At 46.8% G+C, this 20,000-nt stretch overlaps 1 protein-coding gene across 11 annotated transcripts in view; it reads right to left on the bottom strand.

Annotated features, from left to right (window-relative positions):
• LOC308362433 (mitogen-activated protein kinase kinase kinase kinase 4-like) overlaps positions 1–20,000 on the bottom strand; it is a 72,437-nt gene that overhangs the window by 6,924 nt on the left and 45,513 nt on the right. The window contains exons 13-26 of one of the 11 annotated variants that reach the window (XM_080835057.1): positions 19,916–20,000; positions 19,386–19,472; positions 17,591–18,106; positions 15,919–16,053; positions 11,632–11,862; positions 9,621–9,727; positions 9,104–9,237; positions 8,400–8,497; positions 7,107–7,276; positions 6,391–6,505; positions 5,566–5,805; positions 3,186–3,303; positions 986–1,141; positions 522–665 (exon numbers count right to left, since the gene is read on the bottom strand). The exon at positions 19,916–20,000 is cut by the window's right edge and continues 77 nt beyond it. In XM_080835057.1, the coding sequence (XP_080691183.1) occupies positions 522–665; positions 986–1,141; positions 3,186–3,303; positions 5,566–5,805; positions 6,391–6,505; positions 7,107–7,276; positions 8,400–8,497; positions 9,104–9,237; positions 9,621–9,727; positions 11,632–11,862; positions 15,919–16,053; positions 17,591–18,106; positions 19,386–19,472; positions 19,916–20,000 (2,336 nt within the window). The remainder of the gene's footprint in view (positions 1–521; positions 666–985; positions 1,142–3,185; positions 3,304–5,565; positions 5,806–6,390; positions 6,506–7,106; positions 7,277–8,399; positions 8,498–9,103; positions 9,238–9,620; positions 9,728–11,631; positions 11,863–15,918; positions 16,054–17,590; positions 18,107–19,385; positions 19,473–19,915) is intronic. The other 10 variants (XM_080835060.1, XM_080835061.1, XM_080835064.1 and 7 more) reach the window with 10 other exon arrangements.

Here is a 20,000-nt window from a genome sequence, read left to right as displayed (position 1 = left end):
CTGTTGAGTCATTTCATTAAGTATGGCCTAGAACTATACGATACTGAACATCAACCTCAACTTCCCCTACAAGGTGGACCTAACGGTGCAAACCCATGCCACCGTTGTGAGCGACGCGATCTCTAAACCCAATGCATTTCAATGGGAGCCAATCCATTGTGACGTAAATGAGCGATCTGAGCGACGCGTCCGTTGAAATGTCGAACATGTTGAAACTTATGCAAATGAGGAGCGATATTTCCCGGCAGCAGCCAATGAGATTGTTTGGTGTCGTCTTTGACGGTTTGAAAATTGTATGACTGTATGCTATTTCCACACGCTACACCACGGCCACTCAAAGCGATGGAATTTGATCGCGTCGCTGTCATGGGTTTGCACCGTAAGGAATAAAGTTTAGGATCAGTGTCATTTCCAGGGAACAGGGTATGTTTCCTGTGTGATGATGGTCTGTATGTAGGGCTGGACATGTGGCTAGTGGAGCATGACCAGATGAAGGCATGAGGGAGGCTGAGAGGTCTCACCCGATATGGTGACCAGGACGTTGAGGCCCTCCAGCACGTCCATCTGCTGGAAGCGTCGTCGGTTGATGAGAGGGTAGACCTTCCCCTGGCCACTGCGGTCCAGGAGCATCAGACCAGACTCTGTGCCCACCAGCAGGTTCACGCCTGAAAGAAGAACCTTGGGTTTGAGGCGTGTGTGTGTGAGAGTGTGTGTGTTTTTGTGTGTGTGTGTGTGAGTATGTGTGTGTTTTTGTGTGTGTGTGTGAGTTTTTTTTGTGTGTGTGTGAGAGTGTGTGTGTGAGAGTGTGTGTGTGAGAGTGTGTGTGTGAGAGTGTGTGTGTGAGAGTGTGTGTGTGAGTGTGTGTGTGTGAGAGTGTGTGTATGTTTGTGTTTTTGTGTGTGAGAGAAAGTGTGAGTGCGTGAGTGCGTGAGTGCATGAGTGCGTGCGTAGATATGTCCAGTTCTTAGTACGAGTGTGTGCTCACCCCACAGTGCGGCACAGAGGATCTCAGAGTTGAACCTCTTCTTGTACTTGCGGATCTCGGGCGTGTCGCTCTGAGGGCGCGTGTTCACTGGGTTGACGTTCACCACGGAGCCCTTGCGTGACGGGTCTGGGAGTCGGATGTCACCCACAAAGCCAACTGCAGGTGTCAAAGGTCACCCAATCAGAGAGGAGTTCTATTTGAGCTTTGAGCAAGGCTCACCAGACATCAAGATTGAATTCAACTTCAATACCGAATACAATCAATCACCCCTCACACCAATCAATCAATCAATCATTCACCCCTCACACCAATCAATCAATCACTCCCCCTCACACCAATCAATCACCCCTCACACCAATCACCCCTCACACCAATCAATCAATCAATCACCCCTCACACCAATCACCCCTCACACCAATCAATCACCCCTCACACCAATCAATCACCCCTCACACCAATCAATTAATCAATCACCCCTCTCACCAATCAATCACCCCTCACCCCAATCAATCACCCCTCACACCAATCAATCAATCAATCACCCCTCACACCAATCAATCACCCCTCACCCCTTACACCAATCAATCACCCCTTACCCCTCACACCAATCAATCAATCATTCACCCCTCACACCAATCAATCAATCAATCAATCATTCACCCCTCACACCAATCAATCACCCCTCACCCCTTACACCAATCAATCACCCCAATCAATCAATCAATCACCCCTCACACCAATCAATCACCCCTCACCCCTTACACCAATCAATCACCCCTTACCCCTCACACCAATCAATCAATCATTCACCCCTCACACCAATCAATCAATCAATCAATCATTCACCCCTCACACCAATCAATCAATCAATCAATCACCCCTCACACCAATCATTCACCCCTCACACCAATCAATCAATCAATCACCCCTCACACCAATCAATCAATCATTCACCCCTCACATCAATCAATCAATCAATCACCCCTCACACCAATCAATCAATCACCCCTCACACCAATCAATCAATCACCCCTCACACCAATCATTCACCCCTCACACCAATCAATCAATCAATCACCCCTCACACCAATCAATCAATCATTCACCCCTCACATCAATCAATCAATCAATCACCCCTCACACCAATCAATCAATCAATCACCCCTCACACCAATCAATCAATCAATCACCCCTCACACCAATCAATCACCCCTCACACCAATCATTCACCCCTCACACCAATCAATCAATCAATCACCCCTCACACCAATCAATCAATCATTCACCCCTCACATCAATCAATCAATCAATCACCCCTCACACCAATCAATCAATCAATCATTCACCCCTCACATCAATCAATCAATCACCCCTCACACCAATCAATCAATCAATCATTCACCCCTTACACCAATCAATCAATCACCCCTCACACCAATCAATCACCCTTCACACCAATCAATCAATCACCCCTCACACCAATCAATCAATCAATCACCCATCACACCAATCAATCAATCAATCATTCACCCCTCACACCAATCAATCACCCCTCACCCCTCACACCAATCAATCACCCCTCACACCAATCAATCAATCATTCACCCCTCACACCAATCAATCAATCACCCCTCACACCAATCAATCATTCACCCCTCACACCAATCAATCAATCAATCACCCCTCACACCAATCAATCAATCAATCACCCCTCACACCAATCAATCACCCCTCACACCAATCAATCACCCCTCACACCAATCAATCAATCAATCACCCCTCACACCAATCAATCACCCCTCACACCAATCAATCAATCAATCACACCCTCACACCAATCAATCACCCCTCACACCAATCAATCAATCACCCCTCACACCAATCAATCAATCATTCACCCCTCACACCAATCAATCAATCATTCACCCCTCACACCAATCAAATCAATCACCCCTCACACCAATCAATCAATCAATCACCCCTCACACCAATCAATCAATCAATTAATCACCCCTCACACCAATCAATCACCCCTCACAACAATCATCACCCCTCACACCAATCAATCAATCACTCCCCCCTCACATCCCCAAAGCTGAATGAAAAGGTCATTGAGAAAGTGTGAGTCCTTGTAAACCCCAGCGCTATGAGGGCTCCTGATGATGACACCTCGGGGACGTGAGGGTCAGGCGAGACTCACCCAGGTTGTTGAGAGCGGCGGCGGTGGAGGGCGAGACCTGGAGCAGCCGTGGGTCGATGAAGGGGGTGAAGGAGGACGAAGACTTGTGTTTCTGAAGGGTGCTACTGGCCGACTGGGTCTGGAACACATGGGGGGCAGGTGAGCCTACAGCAGGACCTGAGCAACCTGCAACCTGTCTCAGCTGATACCTGCAGACTAACAGCCACTTTGGAGTCAGCAGAAGTCAAAGTTGACCTTTTCCATCAACTTCCGCTATTCATACGTACTTTGTTGTAATGGGTGACCTGCAGCTGTGAAGAACTATGTTGATTTTTGACCTCAATAGCATCCCCTAAATCTGACCATGTCTAACCATGAACCAGTAATATACCCTTGTTCAAAATGGTGACATAGGCATCTCAAAATAAAAGTAAAGTGAAAGTTACTGAACCCACGCATAAACAACATGCTGAACAAGCACAGACTATGTTAGAGATTAGAATAAAGTCTAAAGCACACCCGTTAACACACACACTAACACCCCTCAAAAGAGGCTCAAACATGGAAGACATGTCAAATAAAAATGTGAGAATAAGTAAATGAAATGCAAGGAGGGAATGAAATAAGAATGAACTAAAAGACAGGGATGCATTCAGAGGGCAAGACACACACATCTAAGGAGGAAAGGACTCTTGTGAAGAAGCAGTGCTTGGTCAAGGACGTAACGGGGAGATGGAGACCTGCCTTTTCCTCTCTCTGTGCTTCATTCCTTAATTTCCCCTGACATACTCTCCTAATCCAACTGAGTCCTGGGCTAAAGGAGCTTAATCATACTCTCCTAATCCAACTGAGTCCTGGGCTAAAGGCGCTTAATCATACTCTCCTAATCCAACTGAGTCCTGGGCTAAAGGAGCTTAATCTGACTCTCCTAATCCAACTGAGAATTAGTTAATATAATTAGTTTAAACTAATCTGACACTCTGCCCTGTCACACTGACACGTCAACAAGACTGAGAGGCAGACTTTAAAAGGCACCCAGTGCAACTTTCGAGGCTTAAAAATAAACATTCAATTTCTAGTCTTTTTTACACGTAGTAAGTTTCAATAACTCCATACCATTACATACCGACATTCAAGCAGCAAAGATGAGACGTCGTTGTGTGGTGACAACTGATAGAAAATCGATAACAACAACAATCGCCGCCATTTTCTTTATTTTTTGTAACCTACAATAAATAAAGCAGGCTTCCAGTCAATGGAAAAATGGCTTCTCCCCACCGGCGATTGTTGTTGTTTACGATTTTATATCAGTTCTCACTACACAACGACGTCTCATCTTTGCTCCTTGAATGTCGATGTATGTAATGGTATGTAATCGATGAATGTAATGGTATGGAGTTATTGAAACTTACTACGTGTAAAAAAGACTAGAAATTAAATGTTTATTTTTCATTGAATGTTTACATAAAGTTGCACTGGGTGCCTTTAAAGACCTGCTTCATAATATCACACCACACGCTCATCTCCTCCCTCTCTTTTGGGACGGCCACATAGAGAACAGCTCGACACCCTGATATGCTTTCATGCAAAGGCAAGCTGAACAAACAAGATATTTCAGGAAAGCACTCAAGTGGATTATGGAGACTTGAAAGTTGAAAAGTGATTAGTTGTGTGATTTATTTCCACCAGTACATGTGCTCTTAATCTTTATTTACTTTATTCTATTCTTGAGTTGTTGTATGGTGTCCCTCGTGGCACCAACAGAACCAGCGCTCCACATTTCGTCGTATGCAAAGCCATACAATGACAATACCTTTCAAAACCCTAGTTCATAGGATGGAGGTTAGGAGTCACAGGCAAAAAGGTTTTAACGCACATATGACCATGTTGGGGGCCATTCGTCTAATATAGTTTCCTTTGAGATACCGTTTAGTTACTATTCTGCCTCTAGTCTGCTTAACCTCCTCCACAGGCCCAAATGAGTGCACGTGTTGGGTGCTTCACGTTACACGGATACATAATCATCTCTGAGCTGCAAACTCCCTAGCCTCCACGGACATGCAGAGAGCAAGCAAAATAGGCGGCACCAGTGGATCACTGCTCTGTCTGTCCATTCTAACATCTCTTCTAGGGGTGTTAAGAAGCGTGCAGCAGAAGATAGACACAAGAGCAGAAGCCAGAAGAAAAAGCTGTTTCACCCAAAGCTGCTGATCTAAGGTCAGCTTCCATGTTCGTAGCTCAAGATAGATTGGGTTAGGGTGGTTACTGGAGCTGTTCCTAAACCAGCAGCTACATGACACACAGAGTTAGCCACAAGAGACCCAGCCCGTGCATCAGAAGGCGGGGAGAGAGAGGGGGGGGGGGGGGGGGGGGGTACTACAGCACGCACAGGGGGACATACCTCGCCGGCAGCCAGCAGCTTGTCCAGGGGGGTGTGAGGGGACATGGAGGGGCTGGCATGGCTGGAGGACGAGGGGGAGCTGGAGGCCATGGAGGAGTTGGGGGAGTGGTGGCTCTGCTGCAGGAGGTCGGGCAGGAGGTGAGCGCGGCCAGCGTAGCCATTGCGCTCCAGAGGTGAGCCCAGGCCCGGAGCCCCGGCGGCGCTAGCGGCAGCAGCTAGCCGCTTTAGCTCACTTGCACTCTGGAATCAAGAAGAGTCACATAGCAGCTCTGAACTCTTAACCGGGCCGGACAGCACAGGACAGGACCAGCGGCGCTGGAGGGAGGGAGAACAGCGCCTGGCCTGGACCACAGCCGTGGGGGACTGAACCCTGCCTGAGCTAGCTCCTCTCTCAGCTTCACTGTCAGTGTCTGCAGCTGCTAGTCTCCAATTGGAAGTTGTCAGAGTGCTTAATAAAGCCTTCTTCAGCTGAGTCTAGACTTGGGAAAGATCTCTGTGGACTTTAAGTTTCCCTACAACAACAGTTCCTGGTAAGTGCTGCAATTGAGGCAGCATTATCTACCTGGGGCATATTTGGTCCTTCGAGCGCTAAACTGATGAATTCAGAATCTACTCTGAACAGAGCCATATCTCATATGCTGTGGAGCATTCTGAACTCAAGAGGAGAGGGTTTTAACAGCAATGAGATAAAGACAACAAATGATAAAAAACTGAAGGGGATGGATGAATAAAATGAATAAAACATGAAACTGATGAATAATGGACTAAAATAACAACAACATGTATCAGAAGGTGCTCAGGAGTGTTCAGGGGAAGAGCGGTTACCTGTCGGACAATTAAAGTGCCGTCTTTGCAGGGCGTGGCAGGGTCGCTCTCTGCCTCATCGTGAACAATCATGGTCTTGACAGACTCCGTCTCACCATTACTGAGCTTGGAGGAGCTGTAGGGGGAAGAGACCAGACCAGGAAGATACATGTCAATAGGTGTAGACCATACCAAGACACATTTAAATAGGGGGAGACCATACCAAGACACATTTCAACAGGTGTAGACCATACCAAGACACATTTCAATAGGGGGAGACCATACCAGGAAGACACATGTCAATAGGTGTAGACCATACCAAGACACATTTAAATAGGGGGAGACCATACCAAGACACATTTCAATAGGGGGAGACCATACAAATACACATTTCAATTGGGGTAGACCATACCAGGAAGAAACATTTCAATATGGGTAGACCATACCATTAAGACACAGATAAATAGGGGGAGACCATACCAAGACACATTTTAATAGAGGTAGACAATAGAAATGATCTTCTCCAGCTCCATAACTAATCATTTGTTGATTTGTTGATCAATCATCAATTGAACAGATCCGCCTAGGTGACCTCATCAAGTCCACGCCAGTTTCCATCTAATCCCATGTTTCCAACATTTATTCCTCTTTAAATCTATACACAGACCAGACTGCGACTGGTAGTTGTCTGGAATGGAGAGAGATGTTCCAGAAGGAGTACAGAGTTGAACACTCACCCAGCTCTGGAGTCCTCTGTGCCGGACGTGGACTCGTCCCCAGGCTCCTGGTCCACCTCCTCCTCGTCGCTGGTGGCCGAGTCGTCGCTGGAGGAGGAGTAGTCCGTCACCTTGTGAGGAGGCCGCACGTCGTCCACCGCCCGCAGCTCCTTGGCCAGTGCCGTCAGATCCTGGAAGGTGTGGAGGAGAAGGTCTCACATTAGACGTGTGTGCCACAAGAGTAGCACACGGCTTAGACAGGTTGAACAGCTCAGCATTCAGGTTCAGCCAAGCAGCAGCTCAGGAGCATCACAAGAACATGAGGCCTCATTTTTATGGTTGGGTGCGTGCGATGGATAACTTACTCATTACTCCCTAACCACGTACTACTCAAGCATTAAACACATTACATTTGACTATGCACTCTCAGAATGGAGTTCAGTGCCTTCTTTAAAGAACATACGGTGAACAGACAGTTGTTGAACTGCACATATTTTAAGTCTACATAGGTACAAATCCAGTCTTGTCGCAAGCTGGTCATTACTATGACGCAAATACTATTTAAATGACTACATATGTATTTAAATTCAGAATGCTAGTCTGGGGCTAGATACACAGATCCCGTCTGAACCCCTAGATTCTGCACGTGTTGGATGAGGACATGCAGCTCTGGTGAGATTGAGCTCTGGAGTCAAATGTAGCCAACATCCCCAATAACATGAAATAAGAGCACCAATAAGCAAAACAAGAGCGAGTAGCCAGTGAATGTACAGGGAATGGATAAGTGACATGGGAAAGAGCCAATCACAAGCCTGGCCTATTGTGGATCATGCAGTATGTGAGCTGCTATGGATGAGAGGCAGTGCACAGGCCATATGGTACGACCTCGGGTCAAACAGGCTTACCACTTCCCCCTACATGGTGTATCAACACACATACGGTGAATACCAGCCATGGACGTCCACACGCACACATGACACAAGAAACACACATCAGGCAGTCCAGATTCAGGTTCAGAAACACACATCAGGGAGTCCAGATTCAAGTTCAGAAAATACATCCCTATTTCATGTTGATCAACTAGTTACCTATCTAGTTGCTTCTTTGTAGTTTTGAATAGGTGCCCAATCCACACTACACTAATAAAGGATAACATGCCACACACAGTCATAAACAAAGTCACTGTCTCAGACTAACTCTTTCCCTTCATCCATGACTCACACACTTGAGCTCTGATCTACAATTACGACAGCTGGAGAGTGTCTCTACTGTGGTGGTATCTATAGGGCTCAGTGTTGGAAGAGACGGACTCACAGCAGGGCGGGTAGGTCTGACGAAGTCCTTCCTCTCCTCGCTCTTCTTCCCAGCATGCTCTGGGCGCTGCATGGGTGATCCCTCAGACTTGGAGGACGCTAATGGGAGAGACAGAGTGATAGTTATCCTCAGGGTCTTAAAGGTCTCACAGAAACATGTAGGAGGGATGAGTTTCATGGGTAAAAGATCATGTGTGCATATGCAGGTGTGTGGGTACTTGGGGATCTCATCAGTTGTGGTAAACTTATTCTTCTCTGAAGAGTTGTGTGAGTGTGGTCTTAATAATGCTTACATGTAGATGTCAGAAAAGTTCATAATCGATTTTTTTTATAAAAAATAATAATAAAAAAAAGAAAAAATGTACCCATCCATTTTATGTTGAAATTGAAAATTGATTATTGCAGTGTTCATAGAAAGCCATAATTGTGACAAGGAAAAGCTTTTTCTCCAATAAAAAAAAATAGAGAAGGTAATTAATCTGTTGAGTTTCTTTAATTAACAAGACAAGGTATGAAGTGATTTGAGACGGAGTAGCAAACTCAAATTAAAAAATTCAAAAATCGAGATGCATCGATAATCGTTTTAGAATTTATAATCGGTTAAGAATCGATAACCGGTTTAGAATCAAATCGTTGACCTCTGAATCTAAAAATCGAATCTAGAAGTGCCAAGAGATTCCCACCCCTAGTTAGTGTAAGACTCACAGCGTGCTCTGAACTTGTCTCCTGAACTGTTGTGAGCAGTGGTCTGGGAGCCAGCGGAGCCGGATGAGCTTCCACTGCCGGGCCGAGGGGCCAACTTCTCCACGCGCTCCCACAGCAGCCGGGGCTCTGCACTGCTTCACACACACACACACACACACACACACACACACACACACACACACACACACACACACACACACACACACACACACACACACACAGACACACAGACACAGACACAGAGACACACACACACACACACACACAGACACACACACACACACACACACACACACACACACACATTTCAGCTCCATAACACACTTCCTGCACAAAGCTGTCTGAACATGCAGCTTCCTCATCCCCCAGAAGTCATATAATCACAGAATGTAGACTAGGAATACCCCAGAATCTGAATTGTAATTCAAGTTTAAATGACATGAAGTTTCTATACAAGTTGAGAAAACTGTACAGCAGAAACCTTCCAGAAAACTATCAAAGGGAGAGTTCCTCGTACCTCCCAGCGGTCCTCTGTCCTGATTGGCTGGTGTGCTGGCCGCTGCCCTGGTGAGGCGAGTCTCTGCGTGACAGCACTGGAGATCTGGATGTCGTCCGCACGGGAACCTTCCAGAAAACACACACGTGTTACTTCAACAGAGAGCGAGGAGCGAGGAGAGTGGTGGAACATTATCAGCCCTACTCTTAACAGAGACATATCCTCAGCTTCCGAGAGGCACCCCAGACCTCACGATGGCCAAAGAGTAGCATGACACTATGTCAACCAAGTACTTCATAATACCACAACTCTTTTGAGCTCAAGAGGGATACGTCACACAGGGAAAAGAAAGAGAAAAAAAAAACTCTTGGCCTTCAATCAAACTAAAATGACATCTGAAATATAGTCATCTGAGGATTGCAATGTTTTTTTCCCCATCCACATTTGCTGTGAGCAGAGTGGAGGAGCTGGATAAGACTCGACACTTGAGTATGATTAGAGAATACCGCTAATGTGGAGAGGGAGAGGGTGATGGTGAGGGAGAGAGAGAGACTGGGAGAGAGAGAGGCTGGAGTGAGTATTCAGAGCAGAAACAAACACAAACTCAAACCTGAACAGACACTTAAAGCCAGACCTGGAGCAGCCCTTCAGCAGATAAGATGCTTTGGAAAGATGCCCACAGTGAAGAAGACTACAGTGACTAGGATGCAACAGGCTGGGGACTACCTCTAGAACTTCCTCTAGAACTACCTCTATACAAACCTCTAGAACTACCTCTAGAACTACCTCTATACAAACCTCTAGAACTACCTCTAGAACTTCCTCTATACAAACCTCTAGAACTACCCCTAGAACTTCCTCTAGAACTTCCTCTAGAACTACCTCTATACAAACCTCTAGAACTTCCTCTAGAACTACCTCTATACAAACCTCTAGAACTACCTCTGTACAAACCTCTAGAACTTCCTCTAGAACTTCCTCTAGAACTTCCTCTAGAACTACCTCTATACAAACCTCTAGAACTTCCTCTAGAACTACCTCTATACAAACCTCTAGAACTTCCTCTAGAACTTCCTCTAGAACTACCTCTATACAAACCTCTAGAACTTCCTCTAGAACTACCTCTATACAAACCTCTAGAACTTCCTCTAGAACTACCTCTGTACAAACCTCTAGAACTACCTCTATACAAACCTCTAGAACTTCCTCTAGAACTTCCTCTAGAACTACCTCTAGGTCTACCTCTAGCACTTCCTCTATACAAACCTTTAGAACTACCTGCATCTACGATGGCGCTAACATCAGTAACAATAACGGATCTGGACTGGACTACAAAGAATGGAGCACAGTGCCAAGACTCTGGCAAAGCTGTTGACTCTTCTCCTCTTCACTGATACATTTAATTGGCCATGGTTCTTCAGACCGCGTGCAGGAATGTGCTGCTACATATAAAAGGAAAGCCTAATATGTTTCCAAGTGACTCATCTCCTCCTCTACACTGCAAAAATGCTTTTCTAACCTAGTGTTATTACTCTTATATTGAGATGAAAAAATCTAGTTGGTCTTGTTTCTAGCTAAATTGTACTTACCTAGTGCTTTCTTGGTAAGGTTATTTTTGCCTATTTCAAGCAAATATTACTTATTTTAAGAAAAGATTTTGCTTAAAACAAGCAAATTTGGCTGCCAGTGCGTTAAGCAAATTTGGCTTGTTAAGATTTCTTAAAATAAGTAATATTTGCTTGAAATAGGCAAAAATAACCTTACCAAGAAAGCAATAGGTAAGTACAATTTAGCTAGAAACAAGACCAATTAGATTTTTTCATCTCAATATAAGAGTAATAACACTAGGTTAGAAAAGCATTTTTGCAGTGTACAGAGCACTGCCCAGACACTAGCAGGCTACAGAGGTACCACATGTCTTACACTAGACCCTAGGGTGGTACTCCAGCAAGAACCTTCCACTAGGACCACTGGGAAGCACACTCCCACTGGGTGAGACGGCGAAGGGCCCTCCCACTGTCCTGGGGCTTACCCTGGGAGGCACCTCCTCGGGGAGGCCTGGCTCGTGGCCCCGCTGCTGGGCTGCGTGGGGAGGCAGCGGGAGGTCAGAGCGTGCTGCTGGGTGGTGCTGGTTGGGGTGGTGGGGGTCCTGAGAGCGGAGGTGGAGGTGGGACAGACTGGGGATGGGGTCGCTGAATGAGTGCGAACGAGAGACGGGGGGAGCGGCGCTGCTCTTTAGAGCGGCCAGCTGAGACCACTGCACCTTCCGGACAGGGAGAGAACAGACGGAGAAGAGGGAGAGGAGGGGGGGGGGGGCAGACAGAGAGACACAGCATGAACACACACACACACACACACACACACATAGAGGAAGAGAAGTGATGCATGTATGGGGGTTTTGGACAAACACGCATACACGCGCACACATGCACCACACACACACACATACACACGCAAACAACATTAACATGCGCCATGGTGGGTACACAAAGACACATTTGGGCCAAAAACTCCACTGCATGAAGCAGAAGGGCCTTAAAACTCCACTGCATGAAGCAGAAGGGCCTCCACTGCATGAAGCAGAAGGGCCTTAAAACTCCACTGCATGAAGCAGAAGGGCCTCCACTGCATGAAGCAGAAGGGCCTTAAAACTCCACTGCATGAAGCAGAAGGGCCTTAAAACTCCACTGCATGAAGCAGAAGGGCCTCCACTGCATGAAGCAGAAGGGCCTTAAAACTCCACTGCATGAAGCAGAAGGGCCTTAAAACTCCACTGCATGAAGCAGAAGGGCCTCCACTGCATGAAGCAGAAGGGCCTTAAAACTCCACTGCATGAAGCAGAAGGGCCTTAAAACTCCACTGCATGAAGCAGAAGGGCCTTAAAACTCCACTGCATTAAGCAGAAGGGCCTTAAAACTCCACTGCATTAAGCAGAAGGGCCTCCACTGCATTAAGCAGAAGGGCCTTAAAACTCCACTGCATTAAGCAGAAGGGCCTTAAAACTCCACTGCATTAAGCAGAAGGGCCTTAAAACTCCACTGCATTAAGCAGAAGGGCCTTAAAACTCCACTGCATTAAGCAGAAGGGCCTCCACTGCATGAAGCAGAAGGGCCTTAAAACTCCACTGCATTAAGCAGAAGGGCCTTAAAACTCCACTGCATTAAGCAGAAGGGCCTCCACTGCATGAAGCAGAAGGGCCTTAAAACTCCACTGCATGAAGCAGAAGGGCCTTAAAACTCCACTGCATTAAGCAGAAGGGCCTTAAAACTCCACTGCATTAAGCAGAAGGGCCTTAAAACTCCACTGCATTAAGCAGAAGGGCCTCCACTGCATGAAGCAGAAGGGCCTTAAAACTCCACTGCATTAAGCAGAAGGGCCTTAAAACTCCACTGCATTAAGCAGAAGGGCCTTAAAACTCCACTGCATTAAGCAGAAGGGCCTTAAAACTCCACTGCATGAAGCAGAAGGGCCTTAAAACTCCACTGCATTAAGCAGAAGGGCCTTAAAACTCCACTGCATTAAGCAGAAGGGCCTCCACTGCATTAAGCAGAAGGGCCTTAAAACTCCACTGCATGAAGCAGAAGGGCCTTAAAACTCCACTGCATTAAGCAGAAGGGCCTTAAAACTCCACTGCATTAAGCAGAAGGGCCTTAAAACTCCACTGCATTAAGCAGAAGGGCCTTAAAACTCCACTGCATGAAGCAGAAGGGCCTTAAAACTCCACTGCATTAAGCAGAAGGGCCTTAAAACTCCACTGCATTAAGCAGAAGGGCCTCCACTGCATTAAGCAGAAGGGCCTTAAAACTCCACTGCATGAAGCAGAAGGGCCTTAAAACTCCACTGCATTAAGCAGAAGGGCCTTAAAACTCCACTGCATTAAGCAGAAGGGCCTTAAAACTCCACTGCATTAAGCAGAAGGGCCTTAAAACTCCACTGCATTAAGCAGAAGGGCCTCCACTGCATGAAGCAGAAGGGCCTTAAAACTCCACTGCATTAAGCAGAAGGGCCTTAAAACTCCACTGCATTAAGCAGAAGGGCCTCCACTGCATTAAGCAGAAGGGCCTTAAAACTCCACTGCATGAAGCAGAAGGGCCTTAAAACTCCACTGCATTAAGCAGAAGGGCCTTAAAACTCCACTGCATGAAGCAGAAGGGCCTTAAAACTCCACTGCATTAAGCAGAAGGGCCTCCACTGCATTAAGCAGAAGGGCCTTAAAACTCCACTGCATTAAGCAGAAGGGCCTCCACTGCATTAAGCAGAAGGGCCTCCACTGCATTAAGCAGAAGGGCCTTAAAACTCCACTGCATTAAGCAGAAGGGCCTTAAAACTCCACTGCATTAAGCAGAAGGGCCTCCACTGCATGAAGCAGAAGGGCCTTAAAACTCCACTGCATTAAGCAGAAGGGCCTCCACTGCATGAAGCAGAAGGGCCTTAAAACTCCACTGCATGAAGCAGAAGGGCCTTAAAACTCCACTGCATGAAGCAGAAGGGCCTTAAAACTCCACTGCATGAAGCAGAAGGGCCTTAAAACTCCACTGCATGAAGCAGAAGGGCCTTAAAACTCCACTGCATGAAGCAGAAGGGCCTTAAAACTCCACTGCATTAAGCAGAAGGGCCTTAAAGCTCCACTGCATGAAGCAGAAGGGCCTTAAAACTCCACTGCATTAAGCAGAAGGGCCTTAAAACTCCACTGCATGAAGCAGAAGGGCCTTAAAGCTCCACTGCATGAAGCAGAAGGGCCTTAAAACTCCACTGCATGAAGCAGAAGGGCCTTGAAACTCCACTGCATTAAGCAGAAGGGCCTTAAAACTCCACTGCATGAAGCAGAAGGGCCTTAAAACTCCACTGCATTAAGCAGAAGGGCCTCCACTGCATGAAGCAGAAGGGCCTTAAAACTCCACTGCATTAAGCAGAAGGGCCTCCACTGCATGAAGCAGAAGGGCCTTAAAACTCCACTGCATTAAGCAGAAGGGCCTTAAAACTCCACTGCATGAAGCAGAAGGGCCTTAAAACTCCACTGCATTAAGCAGAAGGGCCTTAAAACTCCACTGCATGAAGCAGAAGGGCCTTAAAACTCCACTGCATTAAGCAGAAGGGCCTCCACTGCATGAAGCAGAAGGGCCTTAAAACTCCACTGCATTAAGCAGAAGGGCCTCCACTGCATGAAGCAGAAGGGCCTTAAAACTCCACTGCATTAAGCAGAAGGGCCTTAAAACTCCACTGCATTAAGCAGAAGGGCCTCCACTGCATGAAGCAGAAGGGCCTTAAAACTCCACTGCATTAAGCAGAAGGGCCTTAAAACTCCACTGCATTAAGCAGAAGGGCCTCCACTGCATTAAGCAGAAGGGCCTTAAAACTCCACTGCATTAAGCAGAAGGGCCTCCACTGCATGAAGCAGAAGGGCCTTAAAACTCCACTGCATTAAGCAGAAGGGCCTTAAAACTCCACTGCATGAAGCAGAAGGGCCTTAAAACTCCACTGCATTAAGCAGAAGGGCCTTAAAACTCCACTGCATTAAGCAGAAGGGCCTCCACTGCATGAAGCAGAAGGGCCTTAAAACTCCACTGCATTAAGCAGAAGGGCCTTAAAACTCCACTGCATTAAGCAGAAGGGCCTCCACTGCATGAAGCAGAAGGGCCTTAAAACTCCACTGCATGAAGCAGAAGGGCCTTAGAAGGCAGTGAACTCTCACATGAGAACTCACATCTGACAAACAGCTTAGAAATGAAACATAGGAAAGGCAGGGCAAGATCAGGTGAGGTAAAGTATGGATCTAGGTTTCTAGATCAGGTGAGGTAAAGTATGGTTCTAGGTTTGTAGATCAGGTGAGGTAAAGTATGGTTCTAGGTTTCTAGATCAGGTGAGGTAAAGTATGGTTCTAGGTTTCTAGATCAGGTGAGGTAAAGTATGGTTCTAGGTTTCTAGATCAGGTGAGGTAAAGTATGGATCTAGGTTTCTAGATCAGGTGAGGTCAAGTATGGCTCTAGGTTTCTAGATCAGGTGAGGTAAAGTATGGTTCTAGGTTTCTAGGTCAGGTGAGGTAAAGTATGGTTCTAGGTTTCTAGATCAGGTGAGGTAAAGTATGGTTCTAGGTTTCTAGATCAGGTGAGGTCAAGTATGATTCTAGGTTTCTAGACCCATAGGACCCATTTAAAGTATTAAAATGTCAATTTCAATGCTCAGTTATCAGCTGAGATACTAAGTGGAAACACCAACCTAGGGAGTAAGGGGAAGGTAATTAGAGAGGGGAAATAACAGAATGAGAGACAGACAGACAGACAGACACAGTAGAAAGGCACTTAAGGGCTGCCCTGGTTACCTGTGGTTCCATAGGCCTGTGCATAGCCTCAGAGTTCCCATTGGAGAAGGGCTCGGAGCGGGGAGGGACTGGGGGCTGCTTGGGCGGGGCGGCCTGGGGGGAGCCCTGAACGTTCTTTCGGAAGCGATCGTCAGCCTGGGCAAGGAGGAGAAGACAGGAGGAAGAGTGAGGATCTGGGAGAGGAGGACAGGCAGAAGAAGAAGAGAACACGGAGGAGGACGAGAGGAGACGCGCGGGGGGAGGGGGGAGGGGGGGGTCCCCGGAGCCAGTCCATGCCATGCTCCACATCAAACATCTGGCTGAGACACAGAGGACAGCCACCAGGACGAGAAGGACAACACACACACACACACTGGAAGGGTTCATTCTGGGTTAGCAAAGGGTTTGTGGCTAGCACTCGAGCCAAGAAGAGTTCCTCCACAGTGGTCTGCAGAAGTGGGTGAGAAGACTGAACCAGTACTGGTGTGTGTGTGTGTGTGTGTGTGTGTGTGTGTGTGTGTGTGTGTGTGTGTGTGTACTTGGAAGAGCGCACAAATGAGAGACGATCAGAGTATTTGGTTTTCTCAGATAAATGGCTCGAGACAATTCAGAAAGCACAGATAACAGCAGGAACTCCATGACTCCATGCCTGACAAACACGGGAGTAGTCGGGATGTGTTAAAGACGCAACAGAACTCCACAGACGAAACATCACGTGAATCGCAACAGTTACGACGTCAGGCCAGATAACTCCAATGTGCTGCCTCACTAGGTTGGAAAGTTTTTATAACATCCTCAAAATCATTTTGACGTTCTATATATTTATATATATTTATGTAGGAATGAGAGATAAACACACCCGTCACTCCCACCTATCCCCAAGTCAAGGGCTCTATGGGGACATAAGGGTTCACAATGTTGGAATCTAATCTGAATTACTATGAAAAGAAAACTAAAGTGACATAAAGCGACAAACCCCTCTGTTTCTCCAACTCCAGTCTCCAAGTTAAATACTACAGGGTAAACAATTAAATTAAACTTCAAGGAATTTAAACTTGCTCAGAACTTAACAAAAATTTGCTGGCTAACCTAATCCGTTTGTACTTTACTATTATTATTATGATTATATAAAGGTCACGTCTCTAATACAAGGAGCTGAAAATAATCAAGTTGACGAGATGTTTCATCTGCAGAGGTTTTAGTATCTGTGGAGGAGAGGAACATTCAGTAATACAGGCACGCAAGGGGACCTCTGTCCCAGTCACTTTCAGACTGATGGTTGTGAGACATGGGGGTTTCAAAAACAGCCCAAAGCTAATTCAATTGCAGACCTACTGTCCTCTCTTTGCGGTTTCTAGCCACCTATTGAAAAGTCTTATTTGGAGTTGAATAGAGTAGGTCCAACTTGGTCTGATTTTGTAAACGAAAAATGGAAATGGATGATATGTAAAAAGAGACACATTTTTTTTAAAGGGCAACTGTCCATGAAGTATTATTGCAAAACGAAAAAAACAAAACCCTTCTGCTCACACAACCACTGATTTGGCATGTCAAACCAGCAGCCAAACCCTGGAGTCAAACCAGGAGCCAAACTAGCAGCCAAACGGAGGGATGTTGTTTTACATGAGCAGCCAGAAGCAGCGGGCAGCAGGGTAGGTGGCGGGAGGGGGGCAGCACGGGGGTGGGCCTTCACCTCTCCATCCGTCTCGGGAGCGGAGGCGGCACCATTCAGCTCTGTGGGTGGGGCTGGTGGTGGTGGGGGCGTGGTCCTGTCTGGGGGCTCCAGCAGTGGAGGGCTGGGCTCAGTGGTCACGTGACTCGGGGGCTCAGTGGTCACGTGACTCGGGGCCTCAGCGACTGCCTCGTCCACAGACTGCTCTACCAGCGGGGAGCTGCAGCTGTCTGCAGGGGGCGCTGTCTGTGGCAGGGTCGGCTCCCAGGAGGGGCGTCTCTCTAAGGCTTTGGCCAGCTCGGCCAGGGGGGTCTGGGGCAGGCTAGCGTCGTCTGGGGGGTTAGACTGGGGGGGTCGGGGGACGTCTTTAAGGCGAGGGACAGGGGTTCTGCTCCAATCGAGGGCCGGCTGTGGCTGTGGCGGCTGCTGCTGCTGCTGTTGCTGCTGGAGGGAGAGCAGGTAGGCCTGCTCCTGCCGCAGCTGCCTCTTCAGACGCTCCGCTTTGCGCTGCTCTTCCAGCTCTTTCCACTTGAACTCCTGAGGTAGAGGGGAGCGCAGTACCAGCGGTCAGCCCATAGGGGGCACAGTGGAGGCAGAGAGCCATCAGATTCTCTCTACTGTCATGCATTCGGATCGAGAAAGATTTGAGTGATGCATGCCTGAAAGGTTGCCTTGCCACTTACTAAGAGAACGCATCTCAAGATGGAGACACGCGGCCTGTTAAAGAGCTAGAATATTACAATATTCATCTTTAACTTTGTTCAACTTTTTTTTTTAACTTTTTTCATTTGTATATGTTATATGTAAACACCCCACCCCCATGTGTACATGTTCTCCCTATGTGTATTGTTTTTGTTTTTGTATTTATTGTAATTTTTGTATTTATTGTGATTCATGTTTGTTTGTAAGTGTAAGCTACTGGATGACCTTAATTTCCCTCGGGATCAATAAAGTATCCATCTCAATTTCAATCTCATAATCAATTTCCATAACGGCAACTGGATATTTTGGGCGTTTTAACGCGAGACAGAAACAGAGTGGTCTTCAACACAGGGTTGTGATTTTGTTGTTTAAGTGTCTGAGAAAAAGAAATAACAGCATAAACAAACAAATGGATGTATAAAGAAGAGAGAGTAAAGATGAGAAATCATAAAAGGTACAAAACAAAGATGATGTTTTGTCTGGACCAAATCAACTCTTTCTATATGAATTTACTCTAATAACTCCACGAAGCAGACCACTGCTTCACATTATTATCCCTGGAGCACAACACCCTGGTTTGAACAGAGGCTCAAACGTTCATACCTACACAGACAGAATAGAGGGGGTAGGAAGGCCAAACAGGCAGGATGGGGGTGGGGGGGGTGTTTCTCAGGGTGTCTGCATACACTCATGTCCTAGCGTCCCTAAATAAAGCGGCCCTTCTTCTCTTACACTGTAGCCAACTCGTCTGCTAGAGGAACAAATTAGACACCTCATCGACCTCACAGCCAGCAAGGCACTGTGGGAAACCTCCGCTTGGCTTAGAAAGTCATTTCCTGACGACCTCATTACCTCAACTCCTGAACCTGGGGGCCTTGCTCTGGATGGTAACCAAGGAAACCGTGTGTTTTCACGTACATAGTACTTTAGTACATAGACAGGTCTGAACTCCTGAGTAAGACCGCTGTAAACTTTAAACAATTTCAGTTTCCAATAGTCGCTTGGACACAGAGCTTAGCCTCCATGAGGGAAACAGAGAGAGAGACGGAACAGAGAGAGAGCAGGAGAAAGACGAGAGAGAGGGAGGTGCAGGTCATGAAGGAGGAGGCCCTACCAGCAGCATGGCTTGCTCATGGAGTAGCTGCTGCTGCAGGATCTCAAGGTGGCGCTGTTCCTCCTCCAGCTGACGGCGGATATACTCCTGCCGAGAGAGCATCCATCGTTACACACTACCCTCACTCGTGGGCCAAACCCATGGGACATGCTGGACCACAGAACACATGCAAACACTAGTGCTGTCAAACGATTCAAATATTTAATCAAGATTAATCGCATTTTTGTCATAGTTAACTCAAACTTAATCGTGATTAATCGTTTTAAAAAAAATTAACGGCGTTATAATGGGCTTGCGTTAACGCCGTTAATAACGCGTTAAACTGACAGCACTAGCAAACACCTTACAACTATAGAAAATATTAGGCACGAGACATCACATGGCATATACAAATACAGAGAAATGTGCCATGATTGGGAAAGTACATTAATGAAATAATTAATTCATTATGCTATTTTCTTGTTATTAGATGATGTTTTTCTGTCCATCCTACTAGAGGAGGTAGAGCAGCACCCTCCACCCCAGCGTACCTGCTCACGGTCGGTCCTTCTCTTCTCGTCGTCGGCCCTCCTGCGGTCCTCCTCCTCTTTGCGGCGACGCTCCATCTCCTCCATC

Source organism: Sprattus sprattus (genome assembly GCF_963457725.1).
Source record: "Sprattus sprattus genome assembly, chromosome: 3".
Taxonomy (NCBI): Eukaryota; Metazoa; Chordata; class Actinopteri; order Clupeiformes; family Clupeidae; genus Sprattus; species Sprattus sprattus.
The sequence above is the reverse complement of the archived record's forward strand: the minus strand, read 5'-3'. Positions and strand labels throughout refer to the sequence as shown.